This window comes from Eublepharis macularius, chromosome 10 (assembly GCF_028583425.1).
Source record: "Eublepharis macularius isolate TG4126 chromosome 10, MPM_Emac_v1.0, whole genome shotgun sequence".
Lineage (NCBI taxonomy): Eukaryota > Metazoa > Chordata > Lepidosauria > Squamata > Eublepharidae > Eublepharis > Eublepharis macularius.
The window spans coordinates 56,707,818-56,729,054 of NC_072799.1; the positions used below are offsets into that span (position 1 = coordinate 56,707,818).

General features: G+C 39.9%; 1 protein-coding gene across 3 annotated transcripts in view; it reads right to left on the reverse strand.

Annotated features, from left to right (window-relative positions):
- The window catches only part of LRBA (LPS responsive beige-like anchor protein), a 602,029-nt gene that overhangs the window by 534,495 nt on the left and 46,297 nt on the right, over positions 1-21,237 (reverse strand). For all 3 annotated transcript variants that reach the window (XM_054990072.1, XM_054990073.1, XM_054990070.1), the window contains exons 3-8: positions 7,520-7,751; positions 7,291-7,391; positions 5,747-5,842; positions 3,390-3,511; positions 3,152-3,278; positions 521-640 (exon numbers count right to left, since the gene is read on the reverse strand). In XM_054990072.1, the coding sequence (XP_054846047.1) occupies positions 521-640; positions 3,152-3,278; positions 3,390-3,511; positions 5,747-5,842; positions 7,291-7,391; positions 7,520-7,751 (798 nt within the window). The remainder of the gene's footprint in view (positions 1-520; positions 641-3,151; positions 3,279-3,389; positions 3,512-5,746; positions 5,843-7,290; positions 7,392-7,519; positions 7,752-21,237) is intronic.

The following is a 21,237-nucleotide window of genomic DNA, read 5'->3' on the forward strand; positions in this document are numbered from 1 at the left end:
TGATTTAACACAAAATAAAGCTGGGGTAATATTTAATACGTCTAATGCAGTCTAACATATTATAAATTCTGCAATCCAAACTCTCCTAAAGATGCAAACATAGTTAATACCATGTGCCTTGCCTTTAAACCAATGTGCTCATCAGCTCACAATCAGACTTCAGAAAAGGTGTATCTTGTGCACATTGTCAGTAAGTACTTATGATAAAAGAAAACATTGGACTCCGCTTTAGTAACTGTGAAAAATGAATCAGGGCACAGGAACTCTTTAAAATTAAAGTAAAACGATAGCACTTTCTTACATAGCGTAACAGTGCGAAAAATAGTTTATTCAAGATAAATATTTTAGGGATCACAGTTCAAATTAAATACCCTTCAAACACCAGATATTTTGCTGTACTCTCTTGGTGATTAAAAATAGTAAAAGGGTGGGATTTTGTCCCCAAATCCATGTATCAATTTCAACTTAAACAGAGGCAACAAGACAGAGAGAGATTTTAAAGCCGTGTAGAATTACTTACATCACTTGTATTAACAAACCATGTTATCTCGCCATAAGATGCCAGTTCTCCATTCACATAACACCGAAGCTCACTGTTCTTCCAGCGATTATAGATATGTACTATGGTAACCATGTACCACTACATAAAAAAGTAGATATGTTAGACTAAATTCAAAACCATGGTGTTTTTTTTTAATATGCTGAAAATTGTGCTGCACTTAGGAGTAAAAGTACTAGCATCAAAAATGTTAAAATGTAAATGGATGCACAGTCTTAACAATCTAAAAAACAAAATATATCTTAATTGGAACAGTGGCGATGGCAAAGACTACAATCTGCCTGTGATATGGTGAGAACTGGCATTTAGAAGTCAGGGAGCAGAGAGTTTGAAACCTACAGTTTGTCTTGATCTGCTAAATTCTACATCTGATCAACATGAGTAAAAGTTGACCATGTTAACAAGGGCAGTGCAATCCTGAGGTCTACCATGATTCTTCTGCCCCTACACCCACATACCTGCAGTGCCACTCATCCGCTCCCTAAGGACTTTCACTGGAGAGCTACACCGTCAGCCAAGCCCAGTAAGGTGTGGTGGGAGCACAAACCCTACCTTTTCCCTGACTACCCTTCCAGCTTCCCCCAATAGCCGCACCACCACCATGATGGGTGCAAGTGGCAAGAAAAGGCACAGCCAATGGCATGGGCTGTGATCCCTGCTGCCCTTCGACATCCCCTTCTCACCCGCCAGAGAGCAGACACATAGGGATGACGTGCCCCCACAGTCATGGCATCCACATGGAGGGGTAGGGGTGGGGGAGCTGCCTGGTTGAGCAGCAGGCGGGGCATGTGGCACATGTCAGAGGAGGCAAGGAGGGCATTCGGCAACTGCTATGTGGAGGAGAGGGATCTGCTGGGGAGGGCATTCATGGGGCAGCCTGGCTACACCCATCCCCATGGTCATAGACTACAGAGTTGGCCCACATCACTGATTGTACCAGTCCCATGGCCGCAGCCCCCCAGCGCTGCTGAGGGTGCCAAACCACCCAACAGAACCCGGGTCACTGGTCCCTCCTGCGAGGCTAGGAGTCATCCCCCAGGTCACATTGCTGGACAGGGCTGGCCTCCCCCACCTGGCCACCCCCATGTGGTTGCAGGGGGCTGCCCCTCCAGTGGGAAAGTGCTCCATTACATATGGATGTTCCACTGCTGCTTGGCTGCTTGGAGCTCTGATCCTGTGAGAGAGACAGTTACAGGATTGTGCACCTGCCATCACAGGGGAGTTACAAGAGCAAGCATCCAGTCACCCTGCCCCACAGTTGTGCTCTCTCCTCTGCCCAGGGGAGCCCAGCCAATGGAGTCCTGAGACAGGCTGCTGGAAGGACCCCCTGAAACAGCTGTGTTGAGCACTAAGTTCCCCCTGTGCACTCTTGCTCCACTACCACAAGCATCCTCTTCGACCTTGCACTCTAAGTCCCCATGTCAGGGGGCTATCAGGCAGGACCTCCAGCCACCTCCCCTCTTGCCTGGGCTCATGGGTGCCCTGGTTGGAGGTTATGTAGGGTGCCTGAGGAGCTGATTGGCCAGGAGGAGGGGATTTGGCCACCATGGGGTGCAACTGTATTGGACCACACAGTAGTTGGCATCCTGTACTCCTCTGAGCTGCTTGGGCAGGGCTGGGGGGGGACTGACTTTTCCCATGTAATGGGCATCTACGGGCTATAATATCATTTTTCATGGCATAAATTACCACTGCTTCTGGGGGCATTCCTGTGTCCATAATGACTTAAGGAGTTGACTAACTTGCACCCTGTCCATCGGCCCACTTCCAGCCTGCTGGCGCATGGACCTATGCCCCAGTTACACCTACGTCCAACTGCCAAGGCTGAACACCAGCGGAGGACTCAAGTGGAGTGGTGCTGGGCCACTGGGCCATCATGGGGGGGGGGGGCGGGTGTTACGCCATCATAAGTCCAGGATACACTGGTGTAACTTGTAGTAGGCTCCCAGGGCATTTTTGCCTCCCCCCTTAGGATTGTGCTGTTTGTGAGGTTTTGTTTCTGAAGGTTATACTATGCTTAATTGCTAGATTTGTTTACTGTCTCACTGCCTTATTGTTATACTATTTTAACAAACCAGTTTTGTGTGTTTTGTATGCAAACTGGAATAATTCAAAAATGGAGTAGAAATCCTTACAATAAATATTACATTTCCATTCAGGTTAAAATGTTCACCACAAAAAAGATATATTAGTTACCTGAAGAAAAGTAAGCTCATATTTAAGTGACATTAAAATTAGACCCTGTGTAATTATTTTTAAGGAACACTTTTCAACTAGCTTTACAGTGCCATCCTAAGCAGAGTTAGGAGAGTGAGGTCTGCTGATGTCAATTGGCTTAGAAGGGGGTAACTGTGCTTAGGATGGCATGGTTCAAGGGCACTGATTTGTTGTTTTTACAACAGTATCTTCTTTTTATTTTTGGAAGATGAAATTATTTCAGAGTGCTTCAGAGATGAAAACCACTGTTACCCTGACAAGCAGAGCCAATGGACATTCATTCTTGTAGAGCAGAAAATGCACCCCAAATGCCTAATTATAACCATTTCTATGTATTAACAGATGGCATTTATAGAATAGCTCATTCTAACTTACCTTTTGTGGCTTAAAATCAAATTTCACACAGTGCTGAAAGCCTTTTCCTTTTGATTTAATTGAGGTCACAACCAAACAGCCTCCAACAAAATGAGTAGAATAACCAAGTCCTTTGCTTGTTCGAAAACTGAAAAAAGTTATTAAAATTATTATATTTGCAGTTTATTCACATTTGGGGGGGGGTCTTTAAAAGTACATGTAGATGGAAAAGTTTGAGATGTGAAATAAAAGTACATACCAATATAGGTAAGGCTTATCTTTGTCTACATTGATATTATTTACAGGATCCATTCTTAACCAAGTATGAAAGGTAAATCCATTTTGGTAGGGCCACTTGGCTATTGGAGGTAAGGCAATTGCCTAGAATAAAACAAATACATGGGTGACTATAATGTAGATCTTTATGGGACTGGAAAGGGTATAAATTAATTAATTAATAACAAAGACCTATTTTTCCTTTTTTAAAACATGTATATTTAAAAAAATAGCTCCAAACATGCCATTCAAGCTGCCGCTGGCCACTTTTTAAACTATGCTGCTCTGTCAATCCTCAACCCCCATCCCCCAATTCAGTTTTGGTCTGGATTCTCTGTGTTAACATTGGAGTTTTTCTGATTTGACACTGGGATTCTCTGTTTTGAAATTGTTCCATTGTTCCATTTTGGTTATGTTGAGCTTTGTTGGTTAAGCTTGCATGGGAGTGAGACTTACATTGGGACTAGCTTTTGGCCAGGAGTTAACCCTTTGTTAAATGTTTCCTTTGCCTAAAAGCCTTGGAAATGTTTTCCCCATAGGAAATAATGCAGAGTAGCTGGGACCATCTTGTTCAGGGGGCCATAGAATTGGACCCCAGGGTCCAATCTTCTTGTAATCTGGGGAGTCTTCAGTAGACAGTCAAGACTAGGCTTCCTATAAATTTGGTGAGGTTTGCTTGAAAAATGCCCCACTAAGCACCCTGGACAGTTTTCACCATAGGGAATAATGGCCAGAAAATTTTGGGATTCTCTAACCAGAGCAGAGAATCTGACACAGACTGCACGGGTACCAATTTTTATTTTTTTTTGGTATCCCTGAAACCCAGATCCAGATTTTTTGGGGGTGCACACGTCTAGTAGTAACATTAAATTGAAGGCCATTGGTGGGGGGAAATGCATTAATGAAAAAAACAAAACAAAAATTATCACAAAAATATTTTGATCATGAAACTTTTAAAAATTATAAATAGTAAATGGTTATATCGATATTACTGTCATTGTGGGGATAATTCTTTGTTCAAAGGGAAGATTACACAGTTATTACAATCGGCACTTCACAGACTCGCAATGTACATTTCAGCTGAGATTTCAGAAATCCTATGGTCATAGCTGCTGCCTGGATGATCAATATCAATGAACAAAAAACATCTAAGAACTTGAATGTCAGCAGATTTCACATGACATTGCTAAACTCTTCACCTATTCCTGCGCACACACAATACCATAAATCCTTCTAGAGAGGATTTACCAGTTATCAGTATGTATACCACAGCAGTGACTTTCCTGGAACATTACCAAGAGTGTTAACCAATGTTATTCCAATCTTTACTGAAATGTTTGTAAACTTTTCTGTATAGGAAACTTTCATTTTTTAAAAAAACATTAACCATGAAGTAGCCAATATGGTAGCACAAAAGAATCATCAAAGGGAACGTTATAGAATGTTTTCAGTAGCTTCAACACTTTCTATAAAAAAGAAACCCGTAAAAGAATTCTTCCCCACAATGAAAGCTTCAAATACAAATCAAATAGTGGCAGGAGCGCTTTACTACTACATCACCTGGCAAATCATCTATACAGGTAATATTTCTGTTGTTCTAAGATCAAGGGATATTCTTACAGTTTTAAAAAAACATCTGAAGGACAGAAGAGATAAAAAGATTATTTGCTTAGAAATTGTATAAATTTATAAGATTTTCCTCCGGACTAAGGGAAATATTGTTCACTGGCTCAAAGTTAGTCTACATGTCTCATGATACAGAGAAGCATAAGAAAGAAGCAAAACCATAATCCAAAAATATCAGTCAACACAGAGCAGTACTCTCATTCTGAATACTTAAAAATATCCAAGGTGCACATACATTGTCAATAAACCAATCAGCTTCTGTTTTGGTTTGTTTGTTTTTTGCAGACTCTTCAGAACAGACAGTTTAGTTTGGTTTGGAAACCCAAAACACTCATATTATTGAGATATTTTCAGCCACTATATATTGATTCATCAAATTTCCAATCTATCAGGTATTTGAAATGGCGCTCATTTAATTCCCTACCCAAAACATCAATTGATCTAACCATCCATGGTGACCTCTAATACAAAATTTTCAAAGGTAAAAATGTGCATTTTGCACAGTTAATGTACAATAAATAGCCCTTATTGAGAATTTTGATTAGCAAAAGCATTTTAGGTTTATGATTTCTTGTACATGTTATATGTATTTTTATTGGCTGTTCCTATTTGAATATGTACAGAATAAAGGAGCCAAATGGAAATGTGTATAAAACAGCCAACTGATATAAATGTACAAACAAGGAACAGGAAAATACAGAAAAAGCTACTTACTGCAGCACTTTTTCCTGGAAAGTTGAAGAAGGCATCGGGTCCATACTTCTGAGGCATATGCTTTAATATGGACAACAGCTTTCCAGCATGTGGTGGCTATTCAAAAAAATTATTTCACACATTAGCCAGTTTCTCATGTAATAACATTTCCACTAAAAGGTGTTTGAATGTAAGTGAACATTAACATCAACACTAGACTACCATAATGCGCTCTACATAGGTCTCCCCTCAAATTTAACATGGAGACTCAAGCTGAAATAAAACGCTGCAGCTCACCTACTTTCAGGAGCTAGATGGAGCTTGTGTATCACTCACATTCTGCAGTCACTCCATTGGCTAACCATCAGTTACAGGGCTCAGTTCAGAGTCATGACTATTACATTCAAAGCCCCTCATGGCCTAGGCCCCTCATATCTGTGAAACAGTCTCTCTCCCTATGTGGCAGCTTTGCTCATCTGAACAGAGTCTTCTGCAGATACCACCCTGCAGCTGGGTAAATTAATAAGAGACAGTACACGCACTTTGTCTGTGGTAGCCCCCACCTTGTGGAATGGCCTGCCTAAGGAGGTCAAGAAAGCTCACACTCTCCTGGCTTTCTGCACACTATACAAAACTGAATTATTCTGGAGGGCTTTCTACTCAGATTATACTGCTGTACCATAAGAAATAATTCAAAGAGATACCTTGGTAAAGAACAAGGACTACAGACTAGGCTATTGGGTACTGTCTGCTGATGTAGACATGCTCCTCTTGGGCATTCTGATGTTGCTAAAGATATTACATTAACTACTTACACTTTAATTCAGAAAGATTTCATCTAGGTGTTTGGCTTTAAGCTAGTTTTCAAATTCGCAGCAACCATACACTATTGTATCTCTTACTGAACGTCTTAACTAGGGGTACACACCCCAAAAAGATTCAGTTTTCCCACTCTGAGTTTACCAAAGTGGGAAAAAGATTTGGAAAAATCCAAATCGGATATTTAAGCCGCTTCGGAAAACTTTGGCTAGACCGGCAGCGGCCACAGCACTTTTCTTGCAAGAAAAGTGATGCTTTTGAGTTTCCTGCTTTTTTTTACCCAATGGGAGGGAGGAGGAGAGGAGCTGTAGTGAGTCACTACAACCCCCTCCTCCCCCTTCCCATCAGGTAAAAAAAGGCAGCAAGTAGCTTGAAAGCAGCATTTTCTTTCTGTTTGGAAGCAGCAAGAAAAGAGATGCAGCTGCTGCTGCTCTGCCCAAAGCTTTCTGAAACATTCTAAAGTGCTTCAGAAAGTTTTGCTTCGGTATTTCTGAATTGGCTCAGCAATGCTGGGGTCAATTTGGAAACACTGAATCATTCCAAATCGGGCGCAATTTGGGTTAAAAATCCAAATTGAAAATCCAAAATGCACACTCCTAAGCTTAGCTGTTGATCATACTATATTTTTGCTCTGGGAATATCCTAGCTATTGATTATATTGTATTCAATATGTAATCCACCGTGGATCTCAGTGAGATAAACTATATGAAAGCTATCAGATTTTGCCAGAGCAGAGTTCTACTTACCCATTTTCCTTTGTCTCCTTGAAGTTTGCTGAAGTATAGCTTTAATTCCCGAACTGTCACACTGTAGCTTGCTAATACTCCCAGCATATCAACTAGGAGATCTAAAAGAAGATGGTTATAAAAATATTAATTGATGATGGTAAATTGTTAAGACAAGGTAATGAAAGGGTTATCTGTTGAGACTCTTCCACAGTTACTTCCAATTCCACAAGTGTTTAAAAAGTCATACCTGCAATCATATTCTCAGCCTTATCAATCCTTTGGAGCACTAGCTCAACAAGACCCACTTCTGTGCAAATCTGGAGGTTTCGTGTACTTTTCTTCAAGATTGCTGTAAACATGCTCCATATTTCAGCCTGGCAAGTGACATCACACTTATCCAGCAAGTCCACCATGCAAGTAATACTCTCTCCTTCTTGTATAATAAAATTCATTTCCAGGTCAAAGTGACTTCCTACAAGCTTTAATGAAAAAGAACAAACATTAGTGATTCTTTCTTCACCAGAATTCTATATTTAAAGTTTGCAACATTAAGTAGTAGCACTTTTTTACTGGCAAATCTGGGACGTGAGTAGATTCCATTAGTAACTTTAGTTTCAACTAGTCAATCAATTAAGCAACTGAACCATTCTAGATTTCATATTAGTAACCCACCAACAGATACCAAGGCATAGCTCATGAGAAGCGAAAAATATCTACCAGACTACTCTGGCTCATAGAACGTTGATATACAGGTCAAGGTGCTAATATAAACATACTTCAGAGCTCAAGTAGCACTACTAATATATTCAAGAGTTCACCATTCTTATGATTTCTAATTATGAATGAGTTGTTAAAGGGGCCATTATTTTTTAATAAAACACCCAGTATACATTTATTTAAAAAATGAAAAATTCCTGGTCTGAGCCATGTTACTACTATTACGCCTACTGATATGGTAACATGTTTTATAGTGACCTTGGTAAAAAACCTGCACCCTCTTTAAGTGCACAACCTGAAAACGGATCCTTAGAGTGGCAGGCTCATATTTTAACAACAGTTAATGAAAAATGACACAGAACTTGATAGACTGCATTAAAAATAGAACCTCTCCTCCCAGAAAGAAAAGCCACTTTTAAAAAATATTTGTTGGAAAAAGAGGCTTCAGATCATGATAACTTTTACATGTAACTTTACTGGTTTGACTGCTGATGCTACCGTATCCTTGGTCTCTCCCATATTAGCCTAAGTATATGAATAGGCTTCCATACATACAACTGCTATTCATTGCATCTTTATATAACAATATACAAAAGATATGCCTTTCAAGAGGCCAGGAGTTTTGTTAATTACAGAACATAAAATCTTGCCACTGTGGTGCAATCCCTAGTAACATCTAGATTAGACTACTACAATGTATTCTATGTGGGGCTGCCCTTGAAGACTATCCATAAGCTACAACTGGTGAAGAATGCTGTGGCCAGAATTCTGATTAGAATGGGTCATAGGGATCATATCATTCCACTCTTGTTCCAGCTACACTGGGTCCCAGTTTGCTGTCAGGCCCCTACATGGCGTGGGCCCAGCATGGCTTAAAGATACCTACTCCCATAAGAACACACTCAACCACTACAATCATGTTTGGAGAACTTGTTTCAGGTGCCCCCACTATCAGAGGCTTGACAGACAGCAACCCCCAAAAAGGCCTTATTGGTCACGGCATCAATTTGTCTGTCCCCTTCTATCAGTCTTCCACCAGCAGGTGAAGAGTCTGTGTGTCATGTGTCTATGTGTTTTGTTTTTAATTTTTAAAATATATCTCTAAAAGTATTTTAAGCTTTTTCAATGTTTTTATTTGTTCCCCACCTTGGGCTCCCTAAGTTGCATGGAAAGGCAGCTTAGAAATGTTTTAAATACTTTAAAAAAGTTTCTGTGGGAGTAACTGTGGATGAAAGAGTAGTCATGCCAATAAAAGATATATGCAAATAGGGACAACAATACAGACATAATATAGACAAAGAAATTTAATGAGATGCTGTATCTGAAGACCAGTGGACAACATATGTGGAAAGGTAAAACAGAATAAAGTGATTTCCACAGTAATAAAGAGCCTTCTTTACTTGCAGTACATTTAAATAGTTTGCTGACTTTCTGTTTAGCATGCATACAAAACTGAACTCAGAAAATAATGTTATAGTGCAGACTATTTTTGTTTTAAAATTATACTAAATTGGTTGCAACAGTATTTTAACATTCTTTTCCTTCTGTGGTAATCTGTTTAAAATTAAAATATCCGGACTATGCACATCTCTCAGTCATGGATACTACCTCCCTAATTCAAATAAAGTTGTTCACACACATCCCATTAAAACGAATAAGTTCAATTAATTACAATTTACATTTATCCCACTGATTTACTGGGACCATTAAATTATATAACTATCCAAACTAATCCCTTCAATCCACTCTCTCCTCCTAGCCTGACTAGCCAGCTCTCTTCTTGAACATGGCACCTGCTTGTCCTCAAACTGATGAACAAGGAATGTGTCTCACAATCTTCAGTCTATAACACCACCTACCAGCTAGTCTGATGACAGGGGCTATCACAAGAGCTGTATTTAATGCAGTGAATGACATCCTTTGGGTATATGGAGCTAGTGACTGAGATCTATTACTTTAAAAAAACTGATCAAGGATTCAGATATGATTTTTCATTAAAAATATATCAATTGAGTGATAAGATTCACCAGAATAGTTATTCTTTGCTTTTCCATGAATCCCAGCAGCTCCTACACATTACTCAAGGTCTGAAGTACTGGGGAAATATAAGTTAGGAAGCACATTTTTCAACATATTTGACATAAATCAGCAAAGATGTCAAGCATCTGAAGATGAAAAAGCTACAGTGGATGTATTTGAGATTCACAACTAGAACACAGATAATAGAAAAGAATAAATAAATGACACTTCAAAGATTTCTATGTTTTTCACTCTTTTCATATGGATATGATCAAGGAAGAATGGGCCAAGAAACAACTTCTAATAGTCAAGGTGTAGCTAAGATGGCAGTGAATTGGGTGTAAGTAGATGGAATCCAGGAAACAATGGTGTTCCACATGCTCTTTGATCAATTAAGGATAGGTGTTGACCTTGAGAAATGTCTGAAAGCTGCTTTTAGTGGAGGCATCACACAAACAGCACAATTCAAGAAGTTACTTATTTTTGATTTACAAATCTCATCTTCTCTACTTCCTGTTGCAATTCCAAGATCAGAGATCAACCTACTGACTGTTTAGCCATCATGTGACTATCAGTAACCAAGCATGAACACCCGCCCTTTAAATTTGATACAGACAGCAGCAACGAAGCATACGGATACCTACAGCTTAAAAGAAAAGCAGGGACTATAAATGAAAACAATTGCCAACACCTTCAAAGCAGGTATCACAAGGAAGCAATGAATGTGTTTAAACTTATGAACCAATGGTGGAATTATTCAACTTTCATGCAAATGCCATAGCTCATTAGGCAAAATTTCTGGCTCTCTGGCTTCTTAAAGTATATTTCTATCAGTTAATGTATTTGGGTCTAACTGACCATCAACTATTTTGCCAACAATGTATAGGACATACATTTTGCTATTAAGTAGACTGACCTCACCTTCACCTCAGTTCTCTACCACCCATCTTTCACTTTTGGCTACATGTTCTGTTGTCAGTAACCACTCATCCAAGAAGCAGACGAATTAGTTTTCCTATCTAATCTGCAAAACGCAAATAATTCACTAGCCATTAGAAATAGTACATTCCTTGGACCAGACACCAGGCTAAACATTTCTCATTTAAGTGTTTTATGAAATTACTTTAAGAAAATATGGGAAATGGTTACATGAAATTTGTAGTGAATTTGATATATTGTTCATATGCAAACCTATTATAGATGCACGTAAGGGTGCACACCTATACAGTCGGTCATATTAACCCTTTCTAATGGCAATTTGAAGCTGATCAACCTTCAAGACAAATTTGTTGCCAAAGACAGGGATCATAATCCAGGCCCATGCACCAGCTAGTTATTACCCAAGCTGCAGTAATGGCTGTGCACAGCAAAATGTAATCTCACGAAATGTCACAGTAAGTTATGAATATCTGAGCAGCCTAATGTACCTTACTAGCCATGAAGTGTGAGAATGTAATCTTATTACCTTTTTTATGGTTGTATTTTTTTGAATAATGTAGCCTTTGAACTGATGTATAGTCTTTCCCTGCACTTTAGCATGATTTGGTCTCCCGTGTCATGCAGTTCATTTTTCAGAACTCCTCAATTCAATGTATTTTAAGTCTTAGGCTCAACTTCATAAACAATCTTTATAACAACCCACAGGGTGACATAATATTTTCTCTCTCTGGATTGTGGTATAATGTGTAAGCATACAGCAATGATTTTAAAGCAACACATTTGAAGCATTCAAATACATCTTCATAAGTTTTACATTTCATTTTCATATTTGCCTTGGCTATTCGTAAATTCAAATAAGTCATAAATATATCAATATATGAATGAATTCAAGGAGCAGACAACCTTTTGTGGTTGACATTTGCAGATTACAGGTCTCATTCCCCACTCTCCCCACTCCACACACACACCTTTAACATATAATTCACAAACTTTTCTAAACTATTATATATATGAAATAATATTTTCATGTTTACAAGAATTAGCTGAGTTAAAAATAAAGATACTAATACTGTGGCACTATTAAATAGCAGTTATGTGGACTTCAAAAAGAGACTGGCTATTAGCTCACTATCACATTAAAAGGAGAGAATCACATTTGGTGCATTTAATAGTTTTAATGGTTAAGCTCTGCTCAGTCATAAGCAGATTTATACCATTCCAAGGGGACAAGCTGTAAACCTAAGACTGACTAAAACTGCATCTATAAGCATATTTATTAGGAAGTTCCAATGAAATGGTACTTGCTTCTGTGTTCCCTAGCATGGTTAGTATTAAAGTGTTATCCTATGTACAATTACTTCAGTTTATGTTCATTTATTTCAATTACTTTAGACTGCAGTAACTCTGCATAGGACTGGATGGTTAGTCTGCTTATTTTCAGGTAATGAAGTCTATGTAAATAAGCATTTTTTAAAGTTTCACAACAGCAAGGTAGTTGCCTTTAGAATTACAGAGAATAAACTGGAAACAATACTGAGACTATAACAAACTCAGCCTGTTTGAGGGGAGAACAGATTAGAACTAATAATAATAAATAAATAATGTTATTAATAATAAATAAATAACATTATTAAGCATACAATTTTAAGATTTTAGTCACTGGGAGACAAAAATGCAATTCAAGTTATATTACAAACAAAAGAAAATCCTATATTCTGAAGTTTGCGGAGCCAATATGCTTTTAAAAAATTGAATAAATATTTGACACCATGATTTTATAAACACAAAGCATCTCAGAGCATCTTTATACAGCATGACTAATGCACACTGTCAAACTTCACCTTGAAAGAAAGTGAATGAACAACATGGCCTGAGATCTCTTTTTTCTTCTTAAAGAATGGCAGCATTTGAAGATTGAAGATTGCTTTACAGATGACAGGTATGTACATTACAAGACATACCTATGCCTTTTACGTCAGGTTCAAATATAGGAACAAGATAAACATTTTACAAGATACATATAATATATACACACTACAATATATTCAAATGAGTGTTGATAGTCATTAGTAACTTCCCTTATTAAAATTCTAGACTTGTTTCAGATGAACTGAGATGCAAATACTGTTCGCATCTCCAAAGCCCTAACTGATAGCCTTGCTAGATATGAATGGAGTAAATTAACTCACTTATAATCACATTAAACAGATGTAAGATGCATTCAGGAAGAATTCCTTTGCATCTTCCATGTAGGGCAAGGTAGACTGGTTGCTGTGGGAGTAATTCTCCATAACCTTTTGATGGCAACACCATCAACCATGATATTCTTCTGGATAGTGTTGTTCGGTAGGGACTAAGGTACATTTGCCAGCCTCCAGGTAGAGTCCCTACCTTCCTCAAACCCTGCCCTCCACCCCCAAATCTCCAGCAATTTCCCAACGAAGAGTGGAACATCATACTTTAGTCATATCATTCTTACTTGGCTGGTCAACTCCAGATAGTGGTGCTGGGTGATTAACTATCAAATCAAACAGTTCACAACCACTTTAAAAACTTGGAAATTTCTGTTCAGATTTGAAGAATTATTATAACAGGGCATGGTTCTGGCTGAAACTTGAGTAGTAAAGTTCCAAAAGCATATCCTTAGCAGATAAAAGACAAACATTTCCCAAATGTCTTTTAAATATTTATTGTTCCTGTTTTAATTAATTTCGGGTATTTAAGCTGATTCAAGTTTATTAGGGAAGATTCGTCCATTGTTTCCAATGGGAAACGCTGCCCAGGCTATTCGGGGGCCTGGGAGGGGGCACTTTCTTCCCTAATTACACCAAATTTTCAGGGGACCCTCTCCCAACCCTCCTCTCATGGCCACCAACGTTTCAGGGAGATTGGGCTTTGGGAACCATGTTATGGTCCCCCAAAGAAGGCCCCCCCAGCCAGCACCTATCTCCATTGTTTCCTATGGGAAAAATTGGGGGGAAGGTTCCCAGGAGGCTGGGGGTGGCATTTTGGAAGCAAAATGCACCAAACCTTCAGGGGACCCTCTCCCAACCCTCCTCCCACAGCCTCCTAAGTTTCAGGGAGCTTGGACTTCAGGGGTCATGTTATGGCCCCCCAAAGAAGGTCCCCCAGCCGCATTATTCCTTATGAGGACTAACTTCACACCAGAGAACCACAATAAGAAAAAATTGATTAAAAATACACAAAACCATATGAAGCAAGTAAGTGAGCAACTAGAAGTGAACTAATGATCAACATCCCTCAATACAGCCAAACTGATGAAAGGCGATCAACTTCTCTCCAGAGAATCATTTACTGAATTCAGTCCAAACTAAATGGGCAGTTCTAGGAGGCTGAGGGTGACATTTTGGAGGCAAAATGCACCAAACCTTCACAGGACCCTCTCCCAACCCTCCTCCTATGGCCTCCCAGGTTTCAGGGAGATTGGACTTAAGGGACCATGTAATGGCCCCCCAAAGAAAGTTGACCACCCCAGCCACCCCACTTGCTTGTTTCTATTGTGGGAAAATCTAGACTCCCACAGTAGAAACACATGGAATGTGGCATCCATGGCCCCAGGCAGACACCCCCTTTCAATCAACCCCCCAACAGCCCAACAAAACCAAAGAAAAATTCCCCCAAATTCCCCAGCAACCCCCCCCCCTACAGCTGGCTGGCCAGCCACTTCCCATGTTTCTCTATGACGAGAGCTTTTAAAATGTCTTTCCCAGGGGCACTTATGCACAGAGTAGAGGTGCCACAGCAGAGGCACAATCCTGAATGCATGCTCATCCCTGGGAAAGCACAACAGAAGCAAAGAAACACACCTCAAAATTCACCAGCACCCCCAGAGCAGTCTGGCCAGCCACTCTCCATGGTTCTCTATGGGGCCAACCATCACAACAGAGAATCGCGCACACACAGTTAATTTAAAAAAATTATTTCTTGGTAACAGCATTAAAAACATCACATCAATGTTAAATCACAATGTACAGTCCTAGATTAAATCAACCCCCACCATCACACCAGAGAACCAAAAACACAACCAAAAACAATTTTGTTTCTTGGATTTCTGGCCCACCCTCCTCACAAGCAGGCTAAGAGTGGGTAACAGCATTAACAGCACATTCAAATCACACAACATACAGCCTCACATTGAAATAAAATCTAACATCACACCAAAGAATCACACACCAAAAATAATTTTTAAGAATTTTATTTCTTGGATTTAGGGCTTGTCAGACAAGCCCCCAATTCAAACCAGCCAGTCACTGTAGCAGCACTGAAAAAAAATTCAAAAGATAATGTCCTCCCAGAGAATCACCCAATCAGGAAGGAAAGAGCTGCTTGCTGCTGCAGTGACTAGATCTTTATCTCAGCCAATCAGTCCCCTCCCTGACTCACCACCACTCACCAGTCACCACCCTCTCCCCCTCCCTCTCCTAAACACAGGAGGGGGAAGAGGGAAGAGCTCTTTGAAGGCTTTTTCCTCTTGCTGCGGCAAGGGAAAAAAGACTTCACAGAGCAACCCGAAACAACCCAAATTGCTTCGGGTTGCTCTGCTTTGGGTTTCCCGAATTGGGACGGCTCTGCTGGGGCCAATTCGGGAATCACAGATCAACCCAAATTGGGGTTGATTTGGGTTTGCTTCAGGTTTCTGAAACCTGAAGTGCACATCCCTACACACCACCAGACAGTCTAGGCTTCTATTGTGGGAAAATCTAGACTCCCACAGTAGAAACACATGGAATGTGGCATCCATGGCTTCTTTATTGAAGTAAGAGTGGCAGACCAAGAAAAGCAGAAGAGGAAACAAATCAAGGGAGGGGATACAATTTAAAGGAACAGTATATCACAATGCCTTCTCCTGAGTAATGCAAGCAGAATCACATAACATACAGTTTTATTCCTGGTCAACTAAGACATACAGCGCAGGGGAGAACAGTGATTCCATTCTCTCTGGGGAACTTTGGTGTGTGTGATAAGAATAGATATGCTGAATCTCAGAAAGACCACAATAATTTCGGGGCCAAATCTTTTAGCATTTAATGGAAGAAATGGAAGATACCACATAAAAATCTTTAGAGTTTAAATATGACTTTCCCTGGGTGAAAATTTTGCTCAACAAATGAAAATTAAGCTATCAAAAAGCATCAGGAGAACTAGGATGCAGCCACCAACAACACTACAGAGAAGCAGCAGAGATATGAAACATGGCCCTAGATACTTACAACTAATAAGAGCAAGAAAAAAACCCAGCTCAGGGCCTTACGTTTGTTGGTGCACTGTTAATAATACCACCGAAGCATTAACATCCAAATTGTCTACATAGCAGAAATGAGAGTAAAGTAGGGGCAAGTTCCATACAATTCTAATTTAAATATCATAATTAAGTTAAAACACACAAGAAGTGTGTGACATTTTTATTCAGACATTCGTCTTAATTTGGATCTTGATCGTCCATAGCAATCAGCATTTAAGCCTTTTTAAAACCAGACTTAAGTAACGCAAGGTAAAAACTGAGGCTAAAGTCATATGCAAAGCATGCACCTTCCTACAGGAAATGAGATTTCCAAAATCCATTACATCACAGATTCATACATGAGCACTGAAAGCCAATAAATCACTTAAATCATGATACACAGACCCTTTTAAAATTTGCATTTACCTACAGTAAATACTGCCATGTTCTTTAATGGCGTGCTAGAGCAATCTTTGCAAGCAACTGATTTATGATCGTGACATATTTTCAAAATCAGAAATCCATCACTATATGACATCTACTAGAAAGTCAGTTCAAGTTGCATTACTCTAAATTTAAACTGTGTAATATGAAAGTCACATAGCAAACTACTGCACCATATTGCTCATTTTCGTTTCCATACTATTTATCTCACTCTAGGGAAAGAAGGCAACTACTTCTTCTTACCACACTTATGTCACAACTTTGAAAACTATAAGAGGCTCTTCACCATTTCATTATGATCATAGTACTATGCAAGAAAAAAAGATGGCAAAACAGCCCCTATTTTTAAAAAATTGAAATCATTACACTTAAAGACATTCCCATAACAGAAGTTTTAAAAGAAAACAGTACACATACTCTCAAAGTAACAATTGCAAAGAATTCTGCTTTTTAAAAACTTAATAGAAGAGTCCAGTTGAACCTTTAAAACTGAATGAAATGAGCTTTCCAAAACAGATTTCCTATTTCATGGGATGGAACTGCATGTCAGAGAAAACTGAATATTTATGTTCAATCTTCTTCTATCTTTAAAGAGATAGAAGAGCAAGATTCAGGTCCAGTAAAGACCAACTAGATTTCCAGGCTATGAGCTTTTGGAAGTCAGAGCTCCCTTCGTCAGATAGTTACATATGCTATGAAGTGTTTTACAAAAAATTCAGAGTACAAGATCAGAAGTGTGTCTCTTAAATGGCATAGTACAAGAAGAAAGCAGAGGCCATTTCATGTTTATAAAAGATTATTCCGTCATGATCTATATAGAACTAATGGCAAAACAGTAAGAACCATCTATCATTTAATGGATGTTCTAACTGTAAACTCATCCTACCATGGTTTCTCAGATCATTACACTAATCATTATAAGAGTTTCCCCCCGCTCCGTTGTCTTCAGCGAGGTGTGTTCTTCTTTTACAGTATGGCTTCTTTCAACAGCCATTGACTAAACTGCCTCTTATGTCTTAGCCCGTATGAGCTTCAATTTGTGTTTGAATGTAGGCCAGCACTTCTCTCCCAAATGTCCATTTGTCAAAGTTGCCTTCCCATGACTGGTATGCAATATCATAATTGGGCAGGGTCTCCTCAGTTACATGATGACACATAATTCCTGCACAGAGTACTTAATCTAGCTCTATCCATCAACATGCTACCAGAGCATCTTTCTCTTCTCAGTGTCCTGAAGGAGCTGCATGCACTTAGGTGGAAGGAAAAAAGGATGAATTAAAACACTGCATGAACAGCATTTGCCATCCTGGTTACTAAGGCAGTTGCTATATAACAGGCCTATGACACCCAAAACCAAATGCAGCCTTAGCCATTACTGTGGCCGGTGAAGATATTGTCAATCTGTTTTCCTATTATCAGGCTGCAAGAACAGAAAATGTTTTGAACCTCTATTACACTGCAATACATCGGCAAGTCGCCTTATGGTTCACAAGTCATTCAGGCCTGCTATACATCTATATATAGAAAGACAAGTGTCCCTGACTGACTCATCAACACTCAGCCCAAACCCTTGGACCGAGAAATGTAAAATTTCGGAAGAACATTCCTTTCATGATGTAGGGGCTCACTAAGAAGGGATTTTAAGAAATTCACCCCCTAAGGGGGTAAAAAGGAGTAAAGTGTGTTTTTCCATAGGGATACAAACTTCCCTGTGTGGCTGGGAGGCTGCTCATCCCCCCCCTCACCAACTGCCAACTCAGCCATTCTGCCCTGAGGTCATTTGCATATGTGGCCTTGATTGGTGGAACTCTGTATTCTGAGGTAATAATCAGCTCAAGAAAACTGCAGACAGTTGAAGACAGACAGTACAAGACTCCTGAATAGGGGTTTTATATAAATGTCAGTATGGCAATTACGTTTTTAAATGCTCATGGGAAGATAGTACACAACCTTTCTAGGGGCCATTTTGATGGGAACCTCTCACATGAACCTGCCAAAGTGCCCATCACACCACCCCTCCATCAGTCCAATTCCACCTCACATCTCTTGCAACAATCACCTTTTACTGCCCTCAAGAAGCCTCCTGGCAGATGTTGTGCAAGGTACACCAAATCTAAAAGGAAAAAGGGGTGTTTTGAGGCACTGAGCATAACCCTCAAAGATGTCAGGGTCAACGAGAGAGTGATGGGGGGAGTCACTGTGCTGCTGGCTGGAGACTTCTGGCAGACTTTGCCAGTAGTCTCAAGGGGAACTCAAGCTGACAAGGTTACTGTGTGTGTCAAGACATCGTATCTATGGCCTCTCATCAGGAAACTCTCACTAAGAAAGAACATGAGGGTCCACTTGAGAGGCAAGGTGTCTGCTGGGGAATTCTCTGAACTCCTACTAAAAATACAGGACAGAGAATATCCCAAGTCCAAGGACCTGGGCACAGTAGTGACGACTCTAGCAGGCCTAACAGCCATGATATACCATGATATTGTCACTGTCGTGGAAAAGACTTTGGCCTGGCTGTGAAAGTGTGCTACTCTGACCTCCAAGAACAACAACGCTGCCATCATTAATGAAACACAATTGAACTCCCTTGAAGGGGCAGAAATGGAGTATAGATCTGTGGACTCAGTGGTGCAACTGGATGATGTGGTCCACTACCCCATGAAATTCCTCAACACGCTCAACCCTCCTGGCTTTCCAGCCCACAAGTTTCTCCTCAAAGTGGGGGCTCCAGTGATGCTGCTCCAGAACCTCAACCCACCCAAACTCTGCAATGGCACCAGACTGTGAGTGAAAGCCCTCCACAGGAACATCATCGAGGCCACATTGTTCACCGTCAGTGCTCGGGGGGAGTCAGTGTTCATCCCACTCATACCATCAGAGAACCCCTTCAAATTCAAGAGACTGCAGTTCCCCCTCAAGGCCTGCTTTGCTATGATGATCTAAACCTAAATAGGCACCACCAGAAAACCTAGATTTTATTAGCAGTTTGGTTTATTAGCAGTTTAGTTAGGAGCAGCAGGACTCTGATCTGGAGAACGGGGTTTGATTTCCCTCTCCTCTTCTTAAAGCCAGCTGGATGACCTTGGATCAGTCACAGCTCTCTCAGAGCTCTCTCAGCCCCACCCATTTCACAGGCTGATTGTTGTGAGGACAATAACATAGCGTGTAAACCGCCCTGAGTGGGCATTAAGTTGTCGACAGTATATAAATTAGATGTTGTTGTTGTTATAAAACCACAGTTCTGCACCAAATATTTGTGAAGTTTGATTTTCTGTGACAAAGTAGGTGATGTGCAACAGCAGTAATTTCCAAAGAGAATCAGTTAGAATCTTCCAATGCCTAACATTTTCATTCGTAACAACTTAGAAACAGAGGGGGACAAAAATAGAATGGATCTCATTCTTATGTTGTTTTTTAGCATTCAGAACAAATTATTTAGTTAGAAAAAGAAATAAAGCTAATCATATTAATAGCTATTTCCATTTGTTTCAAATTTCCATTGTTCACAGTCCACAATTGCAATGACATTCTCCGTAGTTTTATTCTTCACCTAAGGAACCTCCCTAATTTCAGAGACAGGCATGCCCATTCTATAGGCAATTAAAATTCTCACTTGCCCAGCAACATAAATGGCATGGATTAGCTCAAAAGTATGCTTTTTGTGAGTGGGACAACATCCTTAAACAGGACAGGAGAAGAGTTTCTTTTACGGTATTTTTTTTAATGGAACATGACGTCGAAGAGATCTAAACTCTCTCCTCTTCTGCACTTTATCTTGCTACACTTCATATCTTTCAGCATTTTTTCCACTAGAAATTGAATAGTATTGAGGAAAAAAGCTTCAGATAGTAGGGGTCAAGAAGGGCTATCAAAGTTAGATCCCCTTGCTTGCGTGCTCATTTTTTAAAAAGACAGACATATACAAACTCCACAGGATATGAAAATGTAAGGACTCATTCATATCAAGTACCCTAGGGTAGCTTTTAAATACATTTAAGAGAATTAGCAATTCTTCTCCCATGGAGGGATTATATGACTCTTTGTTACCACTGAGTATACATGCACATATAAATATTTATCATTGTGAGAAAGAATCCTTAAGCCTCTACTGCTATTTCCCAGTAGGGAGACAAAGACTAGGCCTCTGACTCTATTCCCATCTCCTGAGACTCTACAGTACCAACACATTCAGGAAGAATTTCTCTGCATCTTTCATGTAGGGCAAGGTAGGCTGGTTGTCTACTATGGGAGTGATTCTCCAGGATCTCTTGGTGGCTTTTAATATCATCAACCAAGTTATCATTCTGGATAGTGTTTGGCTGGGACTAAGGTACATTTGCCAGCCTCCAGGTAGAGTCTCTACTTTTCCCAAACCCTGCTCTCCACCCCCAAATCTCCAACAATTTCCCAACATAGAGTGGGACATCATGCTTTAGTCGTATTATTCTTACTTGTTTGGCCAACTCCAGATAGCAGTGGTGGGTGATTAACTATCAGATCAAATGGTTTATAACTAGATGTGGGTGTGAACCAGAAAAATATCGAACAGTGTGGTTTGTAGTTCATCGTGTTTCACGAACTGGACCCGGTTCACAAACCAGTTCATT